The sequence below is a fragment of the Lipophrys pholis genome (genome assembly GCF_963383615.2).
Source record: "Lipophrys pholis genome assembly, chromosome: 16".
Lineage (NCBI taxonomy): Eukaryota > Metazoa > Chordata > Actinopteri > Blenniiformes > Blenniidae > Lipophrys > Lipophrys pholis.
This window is the reverse complement of record NC_137634.1, coordinates 10,088,651-10,116,223: the sequence shown is the minus strand read 5'-3', so window position 1 is coordinate 10,116,223 and position 27,573 is coordinate 10,088,651. Positions and strand designations below refer to the sequence as shown.

Sequence of the window (27,573 nt, the reverse complement as noted above, 5' to 3'; positions counted from 1 at the left end):
AACGTTCCCTTTCGTGAGGTTGTCAGTCACCCTGCACACCTACTAGCAATTTACAGCCACTGGTTAACCGAACGAGCAGGAAAGTTGGACAAGGAGAAGAAAGAAAACTTAATAAAAACAAAAGCCTGGACCAGCAGCCGAGCCGCTAGAACACTGTCCTGTTTAACTGTTTGGTTGCTTCTGTACCTCTTGTTCTAACTTAAGGTTGCAGGAGGCTGGAGTCAACCCTACACACACACACACACCCGTGTGTGTGTGCGTACATGATAAAACCTGAGTACACAAAGAAAAGCCTTGCCTGTAGGTAAAAAATGCAATCTCCACACATAAAGAGCTTCCAGGTTGAACCAAGAATATTCTTGCCGACAAGAGTCCCAACATATGAGCCCTCATACATTTGTGTCTCTGCTATAACTAAGCCGGCCGTCTTTGACACTTTACGCTTTATTAATAATGAAATCCATCGTTTATGTTCAATCATAAAGTTTCTGTTGTGTTAAAGCATAGCAGAATTTTAACTACTTCCCCAAAGCATCTCTGTATGAAAGCCAATTTTAACACTTTGACTGTATTTTTTCAATTATACTTTCCCACACAAAGTGGAACAGGCGGAAAACTGGTGAGCGATTTACGACTAAGTTCCTTCGGAGTTTTATCTGACTCCTCACACTCATATAAGTAAAGTAATTTCCTGGTAGAAACACATAAATGTAACCGAGCGGTGTTCATTGTCCGCGTCGGACACATCCATTTGTCTCCGTGCTGTTTGCCGATGATGCCGTCTTTTGGAAACGTCTGCGATCAGTGACGAGAGCTTTCCTGTGTTGCCGAGTGTGAAATCACGTGTTCCTCCATAATTGTTGTTGCCACACTGACACGGAGGAAAGAAAGTTCAAGCAGATGCATTGATTTACTGCGTGTATCCGCGATGAAGTGGGGGTGAATCACTGCTATTATGAAATGTGTCCTTTCACAGGCCGTTAGGGCAATATGCTTCTTTAAGAGGCCTTAATTTGTGTAAAAACCACTGTGGACTGTTGGAGCTTTTCACGTCATTAAATCCTTTGACTCTCACATCACGTTTAATGTGTCCAACCGAACCTTTTTATGTTCACAGTGAAACAAGAGCCGGGTCGGTGTGCTCCCATTGCTGACTTTTGACCCAGTGAACACAGAAAGCGAATGTGAAAATGTTTCGTAACACTACGGCCTTTCCAGCCAACGAAACATGTTTTCTGAATTCGTGGTTTGCATCATCCGTACCAATTTAACTTTTGTTCCCAGCCTACTGCAGCGATCACACTGTTTGTGTGGCGTCCTGCTCTGAAACTGTTGCACAGATGGACGCTCAAAGAGCTATGAATCGCTGTCCTCTCCAAAGTCACACTTTTGTCTGAGAAGAAGTTTTTCTTGTTTTTAAGAAAAGCAAAGTGCATATCCAAGGCCGACATTAAAATGTTGGGCATGGCGGGAAAATGTTTCATTCTAACATGATATAGTTTGAATTGTCCTTTAAACAAATGAGCCAGATCCCGCAAATTCTGAGCAGCAGTGAGGAAAATTCCATTTCATTTTGCAATTTTGGAAAAGAATGAAATAAAAGTAACCTGTAGACTCCGCGGAGCACCATGTAAGGATATTTCAGTCCAAGGGGCACTGATTGAAAGCACCTGGTGGTAAGTGCGGCAACAGGTTGTCTCTGCTCTCACGAATGGAGCAACCTCTCTGAATTTACGCTACAACTGCTGCTCACGTCTCATTTCCAATATCTCTACTTAATCAAATCTCATCTGGCTTCTATGAATCATCGCGTCATACAATGACAGACTTTGTAAAAATCACCAGCGTCCAAATTTTAAAGTTTAATAGGGTCGTGTTTGTATGATAAATTAGAAATCCACTGCTTTTATCTTGATTGTCTCGAGCACATTAAAGCTTTACCGACTGCACTGTCTAATCATTTGCAAAACAAAATACATGCATCCGGTAATCAACAAATAAAACCTCCTCACTTTTAACTTTACTGGCGGCCTTCAAGCCGGACATTGTGTCCTCACATAGCAATGTTAAGTGAATTAGACTTTTATTAGTCAGTTGTTTGCATGCGGCGGTGAGCACTGGATTCCTGGAGGACGTTCGAGACGCGATGACCAGAGCCCTCGACTGCACTTCAAAGCCCGGGGTGTCTCAGGATTAAGTGTTTTGTCAGTGAACTAAGAGAGGACTCATAAAACCGCGGCACCCTGCGGTGTGTTGCTCAAGCCGCTCGGCTGGCTTTCTTCATAAAGCAGCACTGTCTGGCTGCGTGCGCTGATTATTGCTGCACAACACCTCCGAGAGCGTGTCAAAAGGTCAGCCTTGTTTCAAATAGTTTATGAACACCTTTACAGTGCAATCCATCATTCACGTATTGCATACTCCCTGTAAAATCACGTGTAAATTTCCATTAGGCCACAAAAATACAAATGTCTGACTTGTTCGCGTTTGTCATGAACCATATGACCTGCACCTCCGTAAAACTGATGCTTGAAAATGTTTTCTGAATTCACTTCTTAATATACGAGGGGGGGGGGGGGGGGGACTAGATTGTGTAGCGTGAAAGAAAAGCAATGATGACATTTATGTTCCATATTGCTGTTCACTTGTTCCAGTAGTGCAGATGCTGATCCTTTAAACATTTCCACTGCTATCTCTCAGGGGAAAATAGCGGCTTCATACGCTGCTGTTAGTCAGCCATCAGTATGTTGTTGTTAGAGATTGATGGGCCCCAGTGCTTCAGCTGCAGTTTCCTGAAAGTTTACTCACAGCCACGTTGCAATGGAGACTGCATCACATCACAGCAACACCCCTCCCCTCCCCACCCCTCCACCCCACCCAACCCCATCCTGATGCCACACTACAGCACTTTTCCATGACTTGACAGAAAAAAGAAAAAAAAACAGGCATCAAAGCAGGAAAACCACACTTGCTCTCTTGAGTGTGAGAGTATCTCTGAAAAAACCCGCAACTGGAGGTTCCCTTCCAAACTACACCACAGGAAAAGCAAGGAAAGATGTGGGGGTGTGCGCGTGTGTGTGTGTGCATGTGTGTGTGTGCGTGTGTGTGTGTGTGTGTGGGGGGGGGGGGGGGGGGGGGGGGGTGAGGGTCTAGGAGTTAGAGAAAGCATAAAATACAGGAAGAATTGGAGGTAAAACATCTGCTCTTTCAGTTTCTTTTAGCAACAGTAACCCTGACAACGCCCAGAGGCAGTGAAGAGTTAACAAGATCTCAATTTAATATTCAGAAACTCCTGAAAATAGAAAGTCGTCGGTCCTCTGTCAGGTTAGCAGGGTACATTTCTTCCACCATGTCTTGGTTCTGGGGTTCATCTAGAAATTCAATGTGAAGCCAATAGAAATGAAACTGAACTATACAGTGATAAAGCATCAGAAAAGACATTGTCGTCACAGAAAGTTTTTGATTACTTACTACACCTGGTTATATACTCTAAATATAGGAGTTACATAACTTGTAACTGTGGATTTAAAGTTATTATTTGCCTGGGAAAGTCATGCTTACAGTACTTTTAACACTCTTTTTTTCTTTTAAGCCTCTAATAAACCATTATAAAAACAACTGTGATGTTCTTCCATATAAAAGTTTATAACCCCCAAATGCTAGTGTGAGTATCTCAAATTTTCTTTTTAACTTTTTAAAGATTTTTACAGACACAGTAGTGAACAATAGCCATTATACCTTATTCATATACATATATTAAAATCTGTGGAAAACTGACTAAAATCACACAAACTCCAACTTATCATTCGAATTCTGTCAATAATTGTTTTCTCAGAGCTTTTCAGTTATTTTGGAGGGAGGAAGATGAAGAAAGTAGCGTCACATAGTGTTATGTTGAGCTAACGATCACCTGGACAGAGAATGAAAGAAGATCTTTAACGCTTCATCTTTTTTCACATATAACATGAGTAACACGTAAACTACGCATTGAAAGTTCAGTAACTTTTTTTTTTTTACACAAAGCTTACTATATGACTGAAGAGATAAACATTTAATTGAAACTTTTAAATTGAACATTAAACACATAAAACTGAAACAATAAACTTTCATGCAACTTTCTAATGCAGTCGGGTTACATTTTCACTATTATTTGATCTCACCAGATGTTTAAAACTGAAACTGAAACCTCAACATATAAACTATGTTTGTTTAATTGACTTAAGACAATTCGATTGATTCTTGGTTTCTGCCTAAATGCAGCTCACTAGTATTTAATCCCAGACAATCCCTCATCACTGTTGCTTCAATGCAGTATGTATATCAGGCTGTTGGCCCCTGAGAGCTGTCAGTGTTCTGTTTTGGTGCGAGCCTGCTGCTTTTGCTAATCTGTTTGTTTCCTGTACCCTGGAGTCTGTCTTGCCCCCAACCTGACCTCGTTTGCTCCTGCCAACTATCTCAGCAGGCAGCCTCATGCTCCTCACTCACCTGCGAGCCTCTGCTTGTTGCTGGTTCAAGCTTCTAAGTTGATGGGGCCTTTGTTGAAGTCTTCAGTGGCATATGTCTGAACAGTAGCGGGAGAATCTCGGGCCTGGTTTGCTTGATGTCAGTGTTAGGTTTGACTGACCGACTGGAACACTGGGTGGGCATCTCTGGCAAAGTACATTTTTCAGTCACTCATCTCAGTTCAAGAAGGATAAAACTGAGGCCCTGTTTACACGACAACAAATACGAGTGTACCAGTAAAACTTACTTCACTTTTGGGGAGGTCCGTTTACACGGCACCAGTGTGCGGATCCACTGTTTCCGCGAAGTTTTTATCGCGGCTCCCAAGGTGGAAAGATTTCTTCCGGTCGCTATTCCCTCCTGCAGAGACTGCGGAGGGTACAGAGCCTGTTACTGCGCATGCGCATCTCTCCCCCTCCCTCCTGCTCATCTAGTTGTAAACAAACATGGCGGCCCGTAGTGGTATGATTCACCGTCAGTATTCTAGTTTTAATGTCCATATCAGGAGTTTTATAGTTGAGACTCACCCCTGATAGCATCCGATGCGTGATCAGTCCCTACAGATGTCGTGTGCTCTCCATTTTCTTCACGTATATAGTGTATTGTTCTCTGCACACACGTCTGTGTAGTTTAATTACAAAACCAAGCAACGGCGCCCTCCAGTGGCCCGGCATACCAACTACATCGTTGTCTCTGTGTCCGCTGCTGCAGCGTAAACACACTCCTTTTTTTTGATGGATTCAGCGTTGTCACGTGAAACGTTGTCGTGTTAACGGGGCCTAAAGTAGTGGTTTTTTTTTTGAGATAAAGAGGAGAAATTTAAGTGCTGTCCTTCAGTCTTTGAGGGTATAATCAGTCACAAAGTCAGAAATCCTGGTGTGACCATGGACTCTGACCTATGTCCTAGCAGTCATATTAATAAAACAATCAAAAATATAAATTATTTTATTAATGAAGATAAGATTATTTTATCGATAAAAAATATAACATGGCTTACTCAGCAAGATTTTGAGCAGTTAATTACAAATTCCTACATTCGTCTTCAGTCAACTGTACATATCTGTTAATGTAAAATACTTCGAATATGCATAACTACTAAAATGAGCCATACAAATAAAGCTGCCTTGCTTTACCTTTGTGTTTGTATGTTTTCCTTTTACCTGTGTTCAAGGTTTCCAGGTACTCCTGACTCCACATCGTTCATCATAGTAATCAAGGGCCATCTTACTGTGTCAGCATTAGATTAGACAAGGAAACAGGCTGTAACCTTCCTTTCACCCCATGTCTAGATGAAGTAGATGTCAAAGATGGTTAGAGCAAAAAGTTATTGTGTTGGCACTGAATAAAATATAATAATTGGTAACATTTACGTGGTAACTTGCCAAACACTGGAAGGGCCTGACTATCCAGGAAGAAACATTGTTTAATCACCAATTGTTTAACAACTGTTGTTTACCACACTAGTAAATATCAGTCAGAGAGCTTTAAAGATTTTTATAACCTCTGGAAAGACCTGATAATCTGTTTTTCTCCGTTTCCAGAGTCTGTGCTAAACTAAGCCAGCCGGAAAAACCAAATAATTGAATCGGCTTTAGAGTTTAGTTTCAAAAAACAGCCCGGGACACATGCGTGTATGTCAAAGTGTCACCCAAAACTGATTCACCCCCAAATCTTTATAATTTTTTTTAAAAATTATTATTATCATTATTATCAATAAAAGTGGATGAACTGCAATGATCCCTACATCACCACTGCACTTGTACTCCTTTGAACAAGCATTCTGATTTATTCATGCCTTTACATCAAAGAGCACAAGAGCACACACGCAGTTATGTCTTCCAGACTTGTGGTGAGAAGGCCGTAACATGAGCGGACCCTGTTGAGGGGTAGGCTCTATTTCAATTAAGCGGCACCAAAGATCCATTTATTAGCCCCAACTGCACTTCTCAGTCAACCAGGGGACACTGTCGTTCACTGGCATTATCCTGCCAGAGAGCTTGAAGTTTTACATGATATCTTGGCAACCTCCAAACTATAATTGGAAACAGACACATTGTCAGAGGCTTTTTACGAAATAACATGCTAATTCTACATAAGACCCTGACCTGTATAGAGCAAGAATCTCTTTTTTTTTATTCTGATAGGCTTACTTCCTGCCAGGTACTATAGTTATTAGGTAAATACTTTTTTAGTGATGAAAAATATTAAACAATCCTCATCATTAGTGATGTGTGATTCAGCCTCATCTGGTCATGTCTTGAGTGATCAGGGGGAAAACAAGTGAAGCACGAGATATTGTAGAGGAGAAACCAAGATACTGATGAGACTTTTCAGTGATGAAGTGTCGCTGGTTCAATGGGAGGTTTTCATACAACAAGAAAGGTAAATAGCAGATGTGGTACTTCCATATATTTCATGCTATATGTTGTTATAAAATGCTCAACGATCTGGGGGGAATGAATGATGCAGTTGGTGTCACTTCCTTTCCAAAGCAAGAAGGTCAGGTTTGAATCCAGGTGCTCGGCTTTCAGCATATACTGTAGTTTATAAGTTTTTCCTGTAAGTGTGGATCTACTCCAGCAATTTAGTATGAATGTGTTTGTGTGTGCTTGGGGGGACAGCTGACCTCTTCAGAATATCCTGTCTGTCTTTCCCAGTGTCGGCTGCAGTCGACTCCTCCGCAGTAAAGCGGCTAAGAGTGATCATATCTCTCCAAAATTGGTTCCTCTTCATTTACTTCTGATGAAATTTTGCTTTGAAATGATCATTATTCTTTGAACATATAAAGCTCTTAACAACCAGGTTCCATCATTCAGGCCGTTGTTGAAAATGAGAACCATTTCTCAAATAACGTACCTGGTAAAATGAAATAAAATATCTTAAAGAGCTCTTAGTCCCACATCACCCCAGAAGAACCCTTGGTTCTCAGAATGCTGCTTACTGGAGGTTCCTAGGTTTCCTAAAACTAGAAGAGGACGCAGAACTTTCAGCTTCCAGGCTCGTCTCACGTGGAACCAGCTGACACTTTCAGGTCGGGCGACAAACACAGTCTCTACTTTTACAGTTAGGGTTAATTATTTTCTTATTCAATGAAGCTCACAGTTCGGGTTGGTTCAGGTCATCCTGGATCATTTTCTTCTTATGTTGCTATAGGTTTAGACTTGCAGGGAGAACGGCTGAGCTTCTCTTCTTTCCCACTCTACAAACATCCATAAGTTAACTGTGTTTAACAGTAGTTTCTGTGAAGCAATGTATTTTTCCATTATCAAGTGCTGAGGGACAAATGACAATATTAAAAACAGTAACTAAATATAACCTTTCTTTTTCAATTATAGAGGTCTGCTCTCCTCTGAAAAAATACATCTGAAAACATCTAATCATTGATATAACCTCCCTGAAAATCCCTTTAATCCACAGGTTTCCTGTTTTAAACTGAGCTGGACCACAAACTTATTTTTGCACAATTGCACAATATTTTGCTTCAAGCTAATAAACTGAGAAACAGTGATGTTATATAACTCACATTACCTTGAAATGTATTTGAAAAAAACTAAACAGAGCACACTCCAGAGCCGTCTGTGGACCCACAACAGGTTTGTGGACTCCAGCAATAATTCCTGTCGAAATATTTCTTCCATTTCTGGGCATGTTGTGAGCAATGACACCAAGCAAAGAAAAAACACTCCCAGTTCCCTTTAAGATATGTGGCTCTGTGGAGAAACATATGCAGTATATTTCTGAAGATGGATGAGCACTGTCTGAATGAAACGGGATTTAAATCTCAAAGCAAAACTGCTAATACGGGAATAATAATAGCCGAAGGTCAGAAATATCACAAATCACCATCTGCTCATTCGCTCATTTCCACATCTGTGGAGACCTGATCCTGCTTGAGATGGCACATCTGTTTTGCACTGATCAAAGGCCTTCGTATCCCCTCACAGAAAGATCCGGACACTTTGTCACCCTTAAAAAAAAAAATAAAAGCCTCCGGAGATATTGAACTCTTCCCAGACATATCTGGACTTAACCTGGGGTTTGCCATCGAACTTGAACTTGTTTATCCATAATATAACTAAATACATGAAGAACTTTTACAGACATGTCTCGAATCTTCAGCAATCCTCTTTTTGTTATAGCTTTATATCTGTGATTAGGAATGTTTTGTAGTATTGTTATCAATTAAATTACATAGAAATATTTCAAACGCACATTTGAAACTTTAGAAATCATCCTAATGAGAACAAAGACTCCATGCTGTTGTTGATGGCCCATCGAAGTTATTTATCTGGTAATTGCTTTAGAATTTTATTGTATTTATGAGTTAAATCTCTGTATGATACTTGGCATGCGCTGTCCTCCTTCCCACGCCGCGGTAAAGTCCCATATGGCCTGCATATGCACAAGTGAGTCACATAAAATGACGCACGAATTTACTTGATGAGGAATCGGCTCATTGACACGTATAAACATAGGTCAGATGATGACGTGAGCCAATGCTTTTTGAAGGGAAAACATTTTTTTCTATTGATCATAAAAAACAGAAATTGCATTTTTCATCTCAAGTTGTAATTTAGGGTGTCTCCACCCCCCACCCCCCCCCCCCCCCCCCCCCAAACACACACACACACACTTTTGTTTTTAATCAAAAACTCAGGGTTTTGTGTTATTAGGAATAAATCTGCGACTTAAACCTTTAGCAGTATGTCTTCGGAGAAGCAGACTGTGAAGTAAAACAGTGATTTCTTCCACTATAATTTAATGTTATTGACGCAACACGTGCAGAGTCAGTGTGTCTGTATATTACTTATAATCCCATACGTTGTGGAAAATAACATGTGGTAGCAGTGTTTCAGACTGACTGTCAGCACACATAATCCCTCCCAGCCCCCGAAAAGCTTCAATCGTTGGTAGATCAAGAGTGAATAAATTCAAACAAGAATGTGAGAATCGAAAAACGCAGAGTGGCTTCAACCCACACTTGTTCATTTAAACAAACCCACAGTGTCTCAAGCATTTCAGAGGTCACTGCATCAACCGTCTCACCAACACGCTCTACGAGAGAGCATCCTTTATGTAATCAAGTAAATTCCTTGTGCAAGTGTAAAAAATCCGTGAGCTCCCATCTGCATAAGAATGAAGAGTAAAGCGTGTTTCCACCTGTGCACATGTGCCCCTTGACCCTGCTCATCAGCGAACATGCCCCTAGTATTGTTTTATGGCTAAAGCTCCGCGAGCTGCGAGCCTCCCAACACCTGTACAATAAATCACCAGCGCCGTCCTGTAGGTTTTACGTAATCCAGCGGCGGTTTACTGATGCCAAACACAAAAGTGCCTGCGGAGGAGGCCTGACTCAAGCTCGACTCATCGCACGTGGAGAAATAGGTTGTTAGGCATCCCAGAAGAAGAGGATGCTCAACTCAACAAGCGGATGTAAAATCTGTAAACTATGAATCATAGAAACTGGAGGGACAATACAATTATGCAAGAAATGTCTCTGACTTGCTGCTTAAATGTTGAGAATCTATATCAGTTTTTTTATCCGCTTTGTTTTGATTTGTTTGTCGCTGAAGAGAGCTGGCTTGTGACAGTAAGTTCTGAAAACTGGAACCAGAACAGTAGACAGGCAAAGACAGCGACTAATCAGTGGCCAGTCTGGGATTTTTATTGGCTAAAGCCAACAGTCAAGATATCCCCCACAGGTTAGGATGCAGCAATCCACAGCTTGGAGTGGAGGGAGTACGGGATTTACATTCACTGGAAAGCACTGGTGAATGGAAAATGGTGTTAAAAAGATAATGTGGCTCTTTGTGTGTCGTGTGTTTAAAGAAGCAACTTTTCTCTTGACTTTGACGTTTTACCATTTTATGTGGTGAAAATATGTCAGTGTCAAGTTTTCATCTCATGTTCCCAAGTGGCTTAAGAAGAATGTGTAATAAAAGCAGGTTTATGGCACGGTTTCAGGGTTTTTCCAGTATTATTATGCCATCGTGGTGCTGGCTTTACATTCCTAAATGAATCTACTTTACTGTACTACGGTTTGTTACCATCATCTATCACCACAACAACCATTAGCAGACTGAATCAGATCCTCAGATTCGACTGTATTACTTGTGCTAAATCATAAAGCGAAGACATTTGATGAGGCAGTTTCCAGCTTTCAGGCAGCAAGATGGTGGATCAGTGAATGTTGAAGGTCTGAGGGGAAACCGAGTTATGAAATATGTTTAAGAACGCTTCCGACACACGTCCTCAGCTTCACTTTTAACAAACACATTTTTTATTTGTTTGTTTAAACCTACTCGTTTCACAGTTTTCATCTTTAGCTTATGTTATTCATTCGTTTTTTTATTGTCTTTACTCCCAAATGACTTTCATTTGCATGTTTTATTTTGTTTTATGACTTTGTTCCAATTTTTAGGATTACCTTTTAAAATGTCCTGTTTTGCACATTCTGTTCTTGTATCGTCTTTACTTGTTTTTCTTAAAAGTCTCACTTTCTAAAAAGTCTCACTCACTCACTCACTCACTCACTCACTCCTGACTCTTCTCTTTTGATTTAATTCTTTCAAACAGACACTTTAAACGGTCGGTTCTTCACTCAAAGTTCCACAAAAACAACGAGTGCTGATATTAATTGGACGTTTCTGTTTCTTTCGATCGAGTCAAAAAACACGTTCCGCCATGTTGCCAGAGTTCTGATCTTCTCCAGTAAACACCTATTTATCTGTCACCACCTCTTCATTCATTTTTTTGTTCCAATCGCTGGAAACATTTTACATCCTGTCCATTGACGCACAAAGATAATGTCAGTTAGGTTTTATTGTCAATCAATTAGAGTCCGCGTTGATGTTGGGAAGGAATTCAGTGACGCATTAAGAAATAAAAACATTAAGTAGTAAGTCAAAATGGTATCCAAGTACAGATTGTCCTGGTTTTAAAGCCTCAGATTGCACTGTAATCCATTTTATCTTGCACAGATCCAAAGCCAGCACACAAAAATATCCTCTTTAAGCTCTTCATCAGACTGCAGTTATTTCAGAGGACAGTGTAGATTAGAGGAACACAGTTTTCACTAGATAATACCATTCATTATGTGATTGTTGGACTGGTAAGTCGGCCCCAGTTAGACACTCACGTCCATGATAATATTCAGAGTCTGCCCGAAAGACAATCAGTTATAATCTTACATTAGCAATGGAGGAAAAACTATTTATGATCCAAAATATTTAGAGAAAAGTGACAGTGTTGCTGCTGTTTGCCTGTTTGGATTGGATCTGTTGGTCAAATGTTGATTACAGTTCTGCAAACTGGGATGCGAACCAGCTCCAGTTTCCATATGAACAAAATAAAGTATCCCTGCATATGGAAAACAGGCATGTGAGCACAACTTCAAACAAATAAGTCTGATCATGAGAGCATACGATGCTGAAATGACCTCAGTTTTACTGTTCACGGTCCAATCGGCGCAACTCTGAAGCATCAGAGACACTTGAAGACTGTCTGTGTGATACTGTGAGGAGGGGACACGGCTCCACGTTGCACTCATGTCTCTGAGTGTCTGTGGCTTGTTTGTGCAGACAAGTCATTGAATGTGCTCAGACTGCTGAAAGTCGTGGTGGAAAGCAGTCTTCCAAGATACAGAAAGTCCCGTTCTGTGGAGCCAAGTGTTAATGCAAACCCTTTGACTTAACAGGAGAGAGAGCAGAGGAGGTGAAACCAGCTCTGGCTTATGGGCTGCAAAGGCATGTGATATCACCCCCTCGTCGTCATCATCATCATCATCATCATCATCATCATCCCTGCGCTGTAGGTGATGTCAATGCACATTTGCTGAAATTAAGCACTTTTCAGGACAATTGCATTGAGTTGACATGCAGCTCCATGGTAACAATGGTAAGAGGTTTCCTCGGGAGGCTCTGGCTCAGTTTTGAATTCTTCTTACCTTCAGTAATGAAATAACAGATTTAAGCAAAGCAGGTAAAAAAAAAATATATATGGATCTATATTTCCACTGTTGAAGTAAGAGTATGAAACTGAGCACTGTGAACACATTAAGTCAAATTAGAGGTGAAGCTCTTGTGTCTGTCTGGGCGCTACATGAAACACATGACCGAGCTATAGCTTTTAAGTTGAAACAGATACGGAGTTTTGGTATTCAGCCGACCAATGGTGCAACTTTGATCCCCCAGTCAGTCAAGGACACTCACATCCTGCAAAGGGCTCTGGCAGTGGTGCTGCACTCCAGACAAAAAGAAATAGGCAATCAACCACATGGGGACCCCAAAGGAAGTCAAACCTGAAGTGTACGTTTCCATTGTATTGTTCTGGAAGCTGGAAGGGGGCATGTTTCTCAAACAGCTTGGCAGACTTTACCATCCCCTCAGCACAGATTATTTCTGCCAGATCTCCAAGCTGCTGGCATAAAGCCTGCACAGCTCTCCCGGTGTTTTGTCAGTATAGATTGAATGAGTAATGACAGAATTAAACCCTGACAGAAAACGAGGTGAACGCAGTTTAACGCCAGTTCTGACTTTTTTTTTTTTTCCTTGTTATGTCGGCTTAGTTTTCATTCATTATTGGTTTTTTTTTTACGATTTGTATGCTGGCAGTAGCTCCTAAATATGTGTTTCCCTTCACACTGCGCTTCCATATCAGATATCAGAACGATTACAGGCTTCTTCTATGAAGTCAGTGTATGACTGTCACAGTGACACAAACACTCCAAAGAACGTTTCAGTATTTGTGCACCTCAGGGCATAAATGCATTTATTTCAGTGCGAGTTTAAAACACATTAAACAATAACTACTTTGAACTTGACTGTTGAGTTTGTTGCAATGTGTTAATCTTACAGTCAGTGTTATGCCATGGATCAGTGTGTTTTTGAGCGGTACCGTTTACCATAACCAGCCTGCAGCCTTGTTGCTGGTAGGTCATAACTTTCCCCTCGTGCCTCAGGAGAGCAGTCACAGCCTAAATCCAATTATTGCCATTTCTCAGAAGCCCCAAAGCCCCCATAAAGCCATCAGACCTCATTTCAGCCAGGTCACTTCACAAACAGAAGTGCGAGAAGCTGACTGCAACCGATTCATACAAATGTTGATTAAAGAAAAAGAAAATGCTGCAGTCATTTATGTGAATGTGGGATTCGGAAAGATTTACACCGTTAAACTCTCATTCAGTTTCTAACAGTCACTTACTTGTTTCATTCACATTTGCAGAACCCTTTTGATAACCTCCAATCAGCATACTTTTTTTTTTTTTCCTCTCTCATGACAAACAGGCACTCTGTGATGTAAAGCCCACCTCATTTCTTTTGTACGGGCTTAACGCAGACTTGTCATGTTGAAATGCCACCTGGGGATTGTTTGACTACAAACACGACCTCCGTGGAGCATACCTGCAGAACAATGCAGTCACAAATGACTGGTTATTTTCCTGAGCTGGCACCTGACTGATGACATTAAAAGAAGTTCTTCGCTGAAACACCCAGGGATACAGCTTCATGGGGTGAGAAATGTATAAAAGCAATTGTTTTGTTTTGTTGCTCTAAAACACATCACAGAGTGAACTACACCACCATGTTACACATTATAAGGATATGATGCGCTAACTGAGGTAAGGTTTGACAGAAATACTTCAAATAGTTCATACCTCCTTTTCATTTCTTTCTTTTATCATAATTTTTCTCTAAAATCAAGTAGAAAAAAAGAACACAGAGACCTTTCCGAGGATCTTTGGCGCCCCCTCAGCAGAGGCCCGCTCCACACTACAACTACCACTGTAGGCCGGTCTAATGCAGAAATGTATAAGTTATGGGAATGTTAATCTGCAGTCAGTGTGGTATTTCATAAATGAATCAAACTGTAACTATTTTCATTCTATCTCATCGCATGTTGCTCACATCAGCTAGCACAGTGCAAAAAATGTTCTCTTCAATAATTCACCCCTAAACCCATGTGGACTGATTTACGCACTGTCCGCATACCTCCGTCTGCCCTCTGTCTGTGTACAGATCACAATAAGTAATGGCGACTTAGTGCAACTCCTGGATCAGAATCAAACATTACTGCCTTTCCAGAGCTGAGGTACTTTAGTATCTGCTGGTTCAACATGCAGTGACCTCATGCATCCTCAGACACCGCAGGAAAAACATCCAAACGTAGATCTGACAACTTCTACTTTGTCATCAACACGAGCTTCAGTTAAACCGGTCTATGACTCCGTGATGCTTTACAAAACTGTTCAAACACTGACTCATAAACAATAATTTGTGATGTGATAAAAACACTACAACTATGTACATTATGCATTCGATGGAATAAATATTCATCTTGAACTTGACTCCTTCTTGTCATGCGATCTAGTAAAGAAGAGTTGCAGGAAATTAGCTGGGTTGCATGCTGGCATAGTGGTTAACACTGGCCTCATAGCAAGAGAATCATAGGTTTGAATCTGGTTCTAACGTGGGATTTGCATGTTCTCCCTTGTGTTTGCCCTGGGACTGGTGACCTGTTCGTACCCGGCTTTCAGCCTTAGGCTTTTAATTCAATACACATCATTTATGGGTTTTAGTTTCAGGAAAGTTTCACCATTGGACAGCAACGTTTCGTAAATGATGTCCGTTTACACAGGCACACTGAAAATGATGTCATTTTCGCGAGGAACTACTCGTGGGTGCTGTTTTTAAGTCATACAAATGTATTTAAAAAAAAATTGGCAGTACGCTGTAAACATTGCAGCTCCTTTGAACTGTCTTTCTTTGTTGTTTTGGTTCCGTCAGTATCATTTTTCTGTAAGAAATTAAATGTGTCTCCACATGTGATCCAGATGATGGTGTCGTTGATGTGCACTTTATTAGTGAAGGGCACACAACGCATTCATTGCTATGAATGAATACTTTGATTCACAAACAATTTTCCCGGTTTCCGACAGACTCGAAGCGTTTTCAAAAGCTTCCATTTTCAGTGACTCCTAGCACTGTTGTCGTGGAAAGAGAGACCCAAAACGCAGCGAGAGTTTGTTGTTTTCGCTTGAATACGTTGCGTAAACGAGGCCTTGGTCAGCTTTGATCAGCTCCAGTGTCACGCAATCCTGAACTGGAACAAATAGAAGATTTCATTTTTCTATTCAGTTTTATTTATATAATGACAAATACAGCATCGTCATCTGTGGGCTCTCGTACAGAGAGAAACCCCTGATAGATGGATGCCAGGCTATCAAATTCAAAATGAGCAAATGTTTTCATTTAATAGTAAAATATCTCAGTTTCCGCATCGGATGTCCTGTTTATGCACTATTGGGATTGGAAATAATGAATTGACGTTCAAAACAGCGACCAGACATTGATGGAATTTAAAGTATTTGGACAAACGTGTATAGTTTTCTTATGCAACATGGATACGTTTACTGTTTTCATTCTTTGTCTCATACAAGATGTCTTTTGTTGAGTTTGTACTCGAAATCAAAGCAAAAGCTCTGTTGCAGCCATGTTGTACTTGTTTAAACACAGAGCAGTGCAAAGGCCTTCGCCCTGGGCTTACAAAAGCTAGTTATTGAAATGACAGGTGGCGTCACTTTTTACACTTCCTTTGAGGTACACCCCGTAACTACTGTCAAGTAAAGAAAGTGTACAAAGGGGAAGGGGGGGAAAAAATTACAAGCATGTTGCATAATGTTAACTTTCGAGGGGCACCGCTCTCCCCTGTTGTCAGTTTGCAGGTTAGAAAGAAGAGTCAAACCGGTTTCATCATTGGTTTGGTTTCATTACCCGGAGACAGCTGCTGTCAAGACTCTGCACCATTATCTTTTGTATGTTACTGTCAAGAGAAACAAATCTGTACATCGTGCATGACTGCATATCCAAACAACGTCAAACAACTGTCCAGGCATTTCAGAGGCCCGAAATGCTCTTCTGAGCGATTCTGAGAAATTCATGTGTATTCGTTATCTTTTCAGCTTGAAAATGTGACCCACCTCTTCACTGTTATTGCAATACTTGTTTAGATTTGAGGGCTGAAAATCATGAAATGACAAGCTGCACAAAAGACTTGCAACACGTTGCCCATGTTTGGAAATGGACTCAAATTCCAGAAAAAAAGTTGAAACCCTGAAAGCGTTATTGCCAGAAGTCCACCTAAAAATATCTGTCACTGATAAATTGGAGAGCGTGCCAAGTCTGTTATTCGATAGACTTGCACGAACCTGCACGTTTGTTCCCAATTGTTGACGTCGTAATTTGTAGCAGAGACACACTTTTCAAATACATCCCACCCTTGAAGCACATACCAAACAGAACACCTTGACCCCAGTGGGAGCCGTCTGTCAAAATATCTGGCTTGTAAAGGCCGGTCGTGTCACTGCATGACAGTTAGCACCATGTTAGCATCTTAAAGGCAAAAGCAATTCTGACTAAACTTCAGCCAGAACGTCAATCAGAACCGTTTCAAATATCATCAAAACTCTGCAGTTAAAGGGGGAGCGTGTAAGTCGGTGGTATCTGAGTGAATTCCTCCTTTCTTGTACCAAATGTTTACGAGAATGTGGAACAGCTGCAAAACATGTGATGATGCTTTATCAATTACCAAAGTAACATATTTTGCTCTCACGGCATTTATTGAATTTTCAGTTTTCTCTCAATACCTGATACAACCTGATAGTGATTTTAAAGCATTAAAAGAAAATCACAATGTTTGGTTGGTATTTTCCAGTAAACACAACAAGATATTCTTGTAGACAATAGGGAATAGATTTTGTGTTGTGTGATTTTTCTTTTTGTGCAAACAACTTGAGAGCATCATGTTGATTTGTTGACTTTCGATGAACTTCAGGATTACTAGATGGTAGTTCAACCCAGACTATGGTTCCAAACTAAGATGATCAGCAGGTTAAAATCAATGTCTTTCCAAGTTCCAGGTCTTCTAAATGTTCCTCTCATGACTCATAACTTCTTCTTGTCTTTGACCTTAATTACTGGCTTGATGCTTAAAAAAAAAAAAAAAAAGAGTCATATTGTAACTGAAATATCTTGTTGTTGTCCAGAAAAGTGATCTTTTTTTCCTTTGTCTAATTAGATGGAAGTAGGGCACTGAGGCGGAGAGACAGAATTCCTCAAAGGCCTCATTCCACATCTGCAGCGTGCAGCAGATGCACAGCTAACTGGATTCAGGTCCAGCCAATGTCCAGGCGCTGGAATCAGCTGTGCTGACACCAGGAGATGTGATTCTGTCATAGTCTGACGTTTGTCAGTGAGAACACCAGTAATCTGCAAAGAGTCAATCAATACCCTGTTTTTTTTTTTGTTTTGTTTTAACAAAATGTGCAGGTTTACCTCCAAACTGAAATGTAGCACAAAGCAAAGCTGCTGCAGCTCTGACTAATCACCACATCTGGAGTGTGTGCACAAATGTTCATGACTGTGTATATTCATCATTTAAAGCTTTAAGAATTACTCACTCCATGATGTTTCAGCTGTTGTTCTGCTTGTCTTGGACTCGCAGCGCTGTGCTGGAACTGTTCACACTCAAACTTGTCACCTGTGGCTGTGATCCCAACTGTTGCATTCATGAGGCATCATGACGGAGCCCGTTTAATACGATGGTCACATTGTTGGTAAATATCTGTGGGCATAATCATCCAGTGAGGTGGATTCACACAGCATGATGAGGGGGATATCTGCTCGGTCGATCAACCAAATATCTGAAAACAGAAGCAAGAAACAAACTTTTCTGTGGTCTGAACGCAAACACTGGATCGGGCACATACTGTCTGTGAATGGATCCGAGGACGAGGACACACCCTGTCATGCTTGAGTTGGGTGACTCTTTAATGCTGAACATCTGGAGAACAATGAGAATTTAATATTGCTCGAAAGAATTTAAAACAACAATGTGGCTTTGGCTGCACCCACTGCAACAGCTTTTTGATTCCTACCGTTGTGGGAAATAGTGTATCCCAAAAACTAACTCTACACTTTCTATTTCTTATCAGGTATGAAGTGAAGAGATGTGAGGCCAACTGCCTTTGACAGGTTAGGCTTTGCAGTTTTTCAGTGTATCATTCCCCCGACTCATACTTTGCCAAATGACATTGGAGAAAACGTTTGGGCCAGCCATAAATCTTTCAGCAGCATCTTCATGTGATTATCCCTTGTGACATTTATGTTCGCAGATGCAATGCAGAAGAAAAAAAAAGTTGGCACACCGAACCACCAGTTTTGACAAATCTCGTTCATGCATGAAAAAGGCTGTTTGTTGTGATTCATCACTAAGTTGTTTCAATTTAACTGACCCAGGAGAAGCAGGATTGACTGATCACAATTCTTTAAGAGTTTAAAGTACTTCTGGTAACGGTATTTTATTGATGAACTCTCTTCCACACAAACATCCTGATCTTATTGAAGCATTTAAAACAAACACCTGTTGCTGGAGAGAGAGCTAGATCACTTCTCAAAGGCAGTGGCAGCTTTTTCTCCAAAGGGTTCGTCAAGCTGTTTTGAGTCATAAAAATTCAGCTTTGGAGCCGCAAAGCTTCTCAGAATTGGTATTTTGCAATGTTGCACCAATGTCAACTGTGGAATGAAACACCAATGAAAACTGTAAGACTTCGGATATCTGAACCATTAGCTTCAGATCTCTGACTGAAAAAAAAAAAAAAGAAATCATGCAGTGAACTTCTGACATGCTGTATGTATTTAGATAAAATGGGTCTACATGAAACTCCATGATGTGCTCTATTCTTTGAGTGATTTACAGTGTGTTAACATATTCTACTATGAATTTTTATTGGAATAAAAATACATAGTCATTGAGTTTGTGGGTGGGTCATAAATGACTGTATTGCATCAAGTGGATTTCTTACCTGAAGAACTTTCTAAGGAGACTGGCAAACATAATCAACTCCAACACGTTTTATGACATTTAAGAATATATTTTCCCAGAGAAATTTGTAAACACGTTTGAAATGCGCAAACAAATCCATTATGAGTATATGATGACTTTAAGTTCTTCGCCTTCCCAGAATGTTTGTTTTTCAGAGCAGCTTGGGGTTGAAAAAAGACTACAGCTGCTCCGACTCTGACTTTGGGACGTATGGGGCCACCGTCAATGCAGCTTGAGCGTTTTGTCTCCTCCGGTTGCCAGTGAAGTCCCAAAGCATGAGCCAGAAGGTGGGAGCCGGCCAGTATCAGCCCATGATCTCATGAGAAAGGAAGTGAAATGTGTTAAATGTTCCTAACATCCAGCTTATAAAGGCCTTCTGACGAGCAACTGGAAACAAAAGGGAGTGGATTTACACCATGACATCTGACCCGCGTTTGTGTATGTTAACATCTGCGTCAAGAAAACAGCTGGCTTAGATGGGACTGGGTCGTATTGGCTGATATTCTATTCACTGTCTGTACAACATGCAGTTTTTATACAGTGTCATCACTTGGTTAAGGTTTTGAACAGCTCTGTTGTGCTGTTTCAGAGAAATGCGAGTGTTGTTATTTTTGGTTTAATTAGTCTTGCAGAAATGTGATCATTTTATTTGAAAGTGATTGTGAACAAATGAGAAATTGTCATTATGAAAAAATATATGTTGGTAAGAAGTTTCATCAATGGAGCATCTTTGTGTGGTCCTAAATAATTCTCTGTTATAAGTCTGGTTTCAAACATATTTAAAGGACAGTTTTCAGAGACGTGAATACCAATGCACGGCCAAAAAGACCTTAGAGTAGTGACTTAAAAAAAGATGGCACAGACTGAATTCAGATTAGCTACTGGCCAATATGAAAAAGTGCATATAAGGACAAAAATCCCCTCGAAAAGTGGAAAATGACAGTCGTATGAACCCAGTTAGTAAATACAGCTAAAAGACAACGTCAAATGACTCCAGCTGTATGATCGGCTGTCAGGGAGGAGTTTATTTGAAAGGTAACCATAAGATATACATTTATCCGGTGTGGTTGGGGTTTGTCCTGTCATCTCCTCTCAGCTGGACGCTCGCATACTTCCATTTGGTTAGTCGGATCTTTGTTACATGGCTTGAAGAAAAGGGGGATTCCCACCCAATGCTCATACACTTGAGATATCAGGGAGTCTGAACTCAAGCCCGTTTCTCTGATGAGACATTATTGTGAAACTATAACCTGAATACTTTGAGCCACTCCTTCACACAGCTGATTTTACAGATTGATATCGCAGCCCTCAGCTGAGAGGGAAACAAAACACCTGAGAAGCCCTGGCTCTAATTATCCTATGGAGGAGAATGTAAGACAAATAATAACGATATGAGCAACTCCTGGTTGTAAGTTCAATCCTCTGTGTCAAATCAGTTCACTGTGTCATATCTCTGATGGAAACCAGAAACATATACAATGATGTCAGGTTCAATGTTATCGGACTCTGTAATGAAAAACATGTGCAACATTGGAAATCAAACCTCAATTAGTTAATAAAGACAACAATTTATAATCAAGAAAAACTATAAACAATGGTTACAGAGCATCTGTCTGTTTTTTCTTGTTGCTGTGACCTAACTTTCCCTTTATTATCAATTTATATTATTTTAGAAATATAAAAGATATCTAACACCTTTTGCGGTATATCCCTTGAGTTTGAGTTTTGACAGGGAAGCATGTTTTCAAGCCAGCAATAATCAGATCCGTGTGTTCGCTGATACTGATATCACAATCGTTTTCTTGAGATGCAGCCCATTTGGTGTTTCACACACTAACATGTCTAATATTTTCCATCTCTATGTTACAGAAATTCGCATGGATAAGACATTTGAAGAAGAAGCCTGAAGCTGGTGAAGGGTATTTCCCAGTAAAATCGAGTGGAAATGATGCTGCTGTTGTGTGCCACCACCCTGCAGACGACGGACTGTTGTATCACATTCCTCGGAGGCTTACAGTGTCCCTATATTGTGCATCAGCTGCCAAGTATGTGTGTCATGTGCTGATCACATGTGAGGACTGTCCCTCTCTGTGTCTTTAGCCAGGCTCTGCAGCAGAGACCTCTGGGAAGTCTCATCACATGACTCTGGGACCAGAAACTCCAGCAGGAGGTCGCAGATGCAATAGATCAGGTGTCTGCAAATTGTCAAACAAACCGGGTCAATACAGATCGTTCTCCTACTGACACAGATTCTCTCTCAGCTCCTGTGTGTGGCTAAAACAGAAGACTTGTACAAATTAGCACCTTGGCTGCTGACTCACTTGTTTATCTGATGGTCCTGTAAAGACTGCAGCATGGTCTCCAGGCTCAGTCTGTATTTGTCACTGCCCAGCATGTCTGTGATGAGCTCTGCACAGAAACAAAGAAAACTTATTTGAAGGAACAAACTCTCGTCTAGCATTGATAATGGAGACCAAACACACAGTGCCCACCTGGAAGCAGCTGCATCAGGCAGTCCAAGCATTGCTTCCTTGTTTCTTCTCTTTCCTCTGCACTCCTCTCTGGACGTGGCTGAGCAGGCAGCGTCCCACCTGGCCACACAGCTTCCTGCAGCACTTGCAGGTAGATCACCCAGCAGGGGGCGCTGGTAAGGCGGGCAACCCCTACATCCAACCATCTGAGACAACGTGAAAGATCTGTTGAAAAAGTGCTTGCTTTTGCATGACAAAATGCTTTCTCAACTGGTAACCGGCCACTGTATGTAACAAAACTATGCACACATTCCTTGTGTTCATAAACATTAAATATTACTGCTGGTAGAATTAGTAAATATTTAAAGCTTCAGAACTTTGCATCAAGCTAAATGAAGGTCACCTCAAGAGCCGATCACTAACTAGACAAGCAAAGAGGTATTCCACAGGGGCAGGGCATGGGGACCCTTCCATGTAATCTGAATGATCAGCTCCTATGTTCCCTAAATCATCGTTAATCTAACCTGATGTCCTTTCTGTACTGTTGATAAAAGAAAACCCAACTGAAAATAATAATAATTATAATTTGAACAGGAAAACCAGATGAGTTTTGTTTTTGATTCCACTGTGATTCTCACTGTAAAGAAATGGGCACGGGGTAAAGAAGATTAACTAACTGAACAATGATTTAATGGGTTTTTTTATGCTCCTTAAAATACATAATCAGTTGTTGGCGAGAACATTGTGACCATGGGGACATGTCCATAAACAGAGTATAACAAAGAATATCTACCACATTTACAAGGAGAAAGAATAAACTGAATTATTATAATTTGTTTCTACTTATTAGTCTGAATATTAAGAGAAACGCCAGTGGCTACATCCATTTTTAACCACTTTAGGTGCCCGTCCCAAGTTTTATGTCATGGTACTCTCTGGGACCCTTAAAAAGAAATGTTGTTGATCCGTCATGAAGAAGTGCTATTTCTGTTCAAGTGAGGCAGTAACAGTACATTTCAGGAAGATTATGTTTTTGAAAGAGGATCTGAGATAATGTAATTCAACAAAGAACTTATTATCTCATACAGCTGTCCCTTATACTACAAGAGGATCCAACATCTGCATGTCCAGCTGGGTGAAGAAGAAATGAGTCCAACAAAGTCTCCCGTTAGTAAAAACATATTTAAGGTCACATGTTTTGACATGTGTGTTGTAGAAACAGTATACAACTAGAGGAAGTGACGCTGCTTCTGATGTAGCGGGACGACTATATAGCTTGCACCTTCGATACTCGCTGGTCATGTGAAGTAAAGAATGCAAATCTAGGCTCAATAAGAAATATAAGATCATTAATAACTCATTTGTGTCACTGTGGCTGAACTCTCACCTCTCAATGAAAGTACCAAAAAGCAGCCTGATGGTCTTCTGGATGTTCTCTGTGCACAGCCAACTCCACTGATCCTTCATCACCAGACACAAGATGTTCAAAACTACATCTGCCACAGCTGTGTCTGCAAGAAAAGCACAAACAGGAATTACATAATAACTCATCAAAAACGGTGAAAATCTCCACAGAGACATAAAATCTCACCAGGAACTTTATAAAGGGAACAAAGGAAAAAAAAAACAGTTATTAGCGCAATGGAGCTGTTCAGATCAGAATAAAACAACAGCAGAGTTTTGCTGCTCCCAAATGGTGCAGCTGTGTTACTGCATGCCGTTTCTCATTATGATTGATACAGACTGAGGTGATCTCCACCTGTCCCATGAGATTTCTTGTCCTTGACTTGCTGCTCGTGGCTCGGAGCTGCTTCTTTCTCATTCGGTCCACACAAAAGTCCTTCCTGCTCGCTGACGAAGCTCTCCAGCGCTGACAAAGACATGCCATTGAGAACCTAAACAGTCAGGTTGTGAAAAGGATTTGAGGAACTCTCACATTTGACACATAACTCTCTCACTGCGAAATGTTTTGCTGTCGTGACTTACTGCACTGCCTTCACTGACGCAGTATGTAACTTTAGGATGAAGGTCTGGCATGTTTAGAGGAGAGACTTTGCTTGGGAACATCAGCCTCCTGCAAACACAAAAACCAGGAAACCTGAATGAGTCGAAACTCAGTTGACATTTTCTCTCTCGAAATGACTCTGAATTTATGAGAGGCACAAAACTCCTCTTTGGTTGGACTGCCGAACAGAAGTATACATGAATCTCAAGTGGGAACCCCGGCACTAGTTTGAACATTCACCTGTACTTTCTGCTGTCTGCTGCTCGCCCATCAGGATCCCCTTCAAAGTCATCTGTTGGGCTGAGAGTCTCCGGATGAGGGAAGGCTGTCTTCAAGGTGTCTAAAGCATTTTCCATCATCTGGGAAATGAAACACGAGAGCAAAACATCAGATATTATATTAAATATCAAACTGTCCTGACAAAAAAACAAAACAAAACAGTTTCTCATAGTTTGTTCTTCATTTGGAGAACAATCCAATCGTACAATCTGGTTTTACATAATCTACAATATAGAGATTCCCATTCACCTTATCTATTCTTGATTTGACAGAAGGTTTTCTTTCAAATAAGGTGCAGTTCTCCGAGTTCAGAGCTAAGAAATCCTGCATGTCTTCACTGTTGGCTGTTTCTGGAAAGCTGCTTAATTGCTACAAAGAAAAACAAAAAGATAAATTCACTTCAGATTTTGACAGATTTGGTCATACAGACCAACGATATGATTCAGATACCTACTTTAAGGAATGCGTCCAGTTGGCTTTTACGAGCTTCGACCTTCTCATTTTCCGAGCTGCCAAATGTTAAATCAGGGAACATTTTCTTTGGACCTTTGACATCTGTGAAGCAGAAAATCGACTGACACTGACAACAATGTACTTAGCGTATAAACACTGGTATGATCTTCTTGAGCAAGTAATTCTTACTTTTGATTATCTTCTTGACTTCAGGCTTCTCCTCTAAACGTGTCTGCAGATTGAGGAACTCACTGTATCTGCGATTGACGGCGTGACACGTTGGAGGCTCCAGCGTCTCAAACTGTGAAACAAAGATGGATGGTGTGTTTTCGTAAGTCACACAGCAGTGAAACGACGACGGAGGTGAGTGTTACCTTCACAGTGTAGAGAATGTAGGGATGCGCGCCAGTGCCACGCAGCTCCTTGGCAGTAATAGTACCGGAAATGTGCACATTCTGGATGTTCACGGTAGCAGTGGAGTTGTTGGGGGTTTCAAAACTGTACGGTGTCAGACAAAGGCTCCTTGGAGGACAAGCCGAGGATTTCTCTTGGGCCATGCCTGCTGGCCACTGGGAGTCCTCAGACACCACCACTTTGGGCCCGAGAATTTTCAAAGGACCAAAGCATCCAGAAGTTTCTTTGTCCTTGATGGTGAGCGCGTGGCAGAAAATAGTTGGTGGACCGCATTCACAGAAGTTTCCTGTCAGGTCATCATCTGAGTCTGATACAATTAGGGATTCAAGTGAGATCATTTTAGACTCAAATGATTGGGAGGAGGGGCCAGATGGCAGCAGGCAGCAGTTTACTTTGTATGGTGTGAGCAAACCCTTGTGACAATTTTGGCCTTTAGCAGGAGACGTCAAACTGACCATGCTGCTCTGTGAGGAGTCACACTCGCTCATCGTACTCCGGCTCAGTAGGTCATTGAAGTCTGAGGAGCTTTTGCTGGTGAAGCCAGCCGGATCAGAAGAAGACTGGGAATTGCACGTGGTCCAGGACTCCTGCTGGATGGAGCATTTGTACAAAGCGTCCTCTGGGAGGTCATTTACGCTGACATCCTGTGGTTCTCTGGATCTGGTGAATACGTCGACAATGGTTTGGTTGAGCCAGTCAGGGTCAGAAACCCTGCTGATGAGTGGTAACAGCACATTGCAGGTGATGAGCTCTGTAACCATGTATCCTCCGGTCCTGGTTTCCATCTGAGGGTAGGGAACAAGCACGTGTAACACAAGGTTAACCAGAGCTCTGGAGTAGTTGAGCTCTGTGGCTGCGCTGCTCACAGCCGGATGAGGTGTGTCTACTTCACTGTAGAGCTGCCAGAGGCTGATATTTCCCTTCTGCATTGACTGTATCTGTCTGACCGTCATGTAGCTCTGCAGGTGGCAACCATACAGCTCCACCAGCCGCTGCACCAGCGCTTTCCTGTCCACTCGTCGTGCACGCTCTTTGAGCTCCATCACCGACTCCAGCATCGTATTACGCACCGCACGCTCAAACTCCCCCTCCACCTCTGGCAAGAGAGCGCGGTACCATGAGGACACAAAGTCACGTACAGCCTTGTGCACGGCGCTGTGGATCTCATGGTTCAACCTCCACTCGTGCTCAGGCGAACAAAGAGGTGTGCTTGCTTTCCCAAGAGGCAAAAAGTGTTCCAAGTGAAGAAGACTGTTGGCGTCCAGCACGGCCCGGGACCCGAGCCAGCCTCCGAGAACCACCAAGAGACTGGTGAAGATGCAGAGGAGCCATACGTTCACCAGGAGATGGAAGAGGACAAGCCACGCCAGCAGAGCTCCCAGCCCTAACAGTCTCGGCTGCCCAAGAAACTCGGATAAATTCCACTGATTAGAGCTCTTTGTGGAAGGCATTATGGGCAGTAGGTGCAAAATGGCCTGAAGATAAAGAAGATACATAATGTCACATAGCCTGCAATGACAATGGAAAAGTGATATTTGGAATTCTTCACTGTATTTAAGGTGTATTAAAAAAAAAAAAAAAAAAAAGATATATTTGTTTTAACAGACATTTAATCATACTTTTGTACTTAGATGATTGTTTGATGAATTAAAGAGATGAAACTCCACTACGGAGTAAACTGAGTTTATATGTATGTAAACAGACTTTAATTATGGAGTGTAATTTTACTGCTTCAGTAGTGTCAGTACACGAATACGACCACCATGCAAGCGACATCGGGATTAACTTGGAGACCACTGTCTTGCCCAATGACACTTTGACAGATGCTCTGCCAAATTCTCCCCAATGTTCTCTTTCAGACAACGGGACGGGGCAGATAGCTGTCATCTTCTCCTTTATTTCTGTGTGAAAGTAAAATCATATCAATCTATCTATATCTCAATATGATTACGAACCATATACAACAGCATGAAGTTTAACAGAAATATTATTGCGGATATTGTATTTACAACTGACATTATGGGTTTTATCAAACACTTACTCAGATGATTATGGACCAAAAAGATTTTAGTGAAGCTCAACTTGGCATCATGTTTACGCTCACTTATTTACATTGCACAGCTCACAATAATTGTTATTCTCTTGTGATACATGTTTTAGTCACATTAAAACCCGAAGCTCTGAACACACTCACCTGCTAGATTGTTTTAGTTTTCGGCTGTGATCAAATTTCAGTATATGTAACTACAACAGCTGAAGCTACACAACAGACCAGTTCAGCATGTTTAACCTAACCTGACTATAATTTATTAACAAGTTATTAGCACAAGCAAATCGAGCTTGTTGTAAAGGCAGCGAGGAAACAATGAAATATGAAGTACCTGGAATGATATAGGGACCCCATAATATGGAAAAATCGACGTGTAAAGAGTCCTCCTCTTCCTCCTCCTCCTCCTCCTCCTGCAAGACCTGCTCCTTAATCCTCCAACCGAGATTATCAGGATAGAAACTGGGTCCATATGGACAGCTCCGTGGCTGTGAGGTGTCCATTTAACCTGCCAGTATACAGAG

The 27,573-nt window shown here is 41.3% G+C and overlaps 1 protein-coding gene across 1 annotated transcript; it reads right to left on the bottom strand.

Annotated features, from left to right (window-relative positions):
* Positions 1-20,366: 20,366 nt before the first annotated feature.
* On the bottom strand, positions 20,367-27,551 carry snx19a (sorting nexin 19a). The gene is made up of 12 exons (XM_080483505.1): positions 27,384-27,551; positions 24,963-26,477; positions 24,778-24,889; positions 24,590-24,690; positions 24,385-24,504; positions 24,097-24,215; positions 23,838-23,925; positions 23,611-23,746; positions 23,239-23,362; positions 21,873-22,057; positions 21,702-21,789; positions 20,367-21,575 (listed from the first exon to the last, which is right to left on the bottom strand). Exons 1-12 carry the CDS (start codon positions 27,519-27,521, stop codon positions 21,446-21,448), a joined length of 2,856 nt encoding a protein of 951 aa, XP_080339631.1. The 5' UTR covers positions 27,522-27,551; the 3' UTR covers positions 20,367-21,445.
* Between the last annotated feature and the right edge of the window lie 22 nt (positions 27,552-27,573).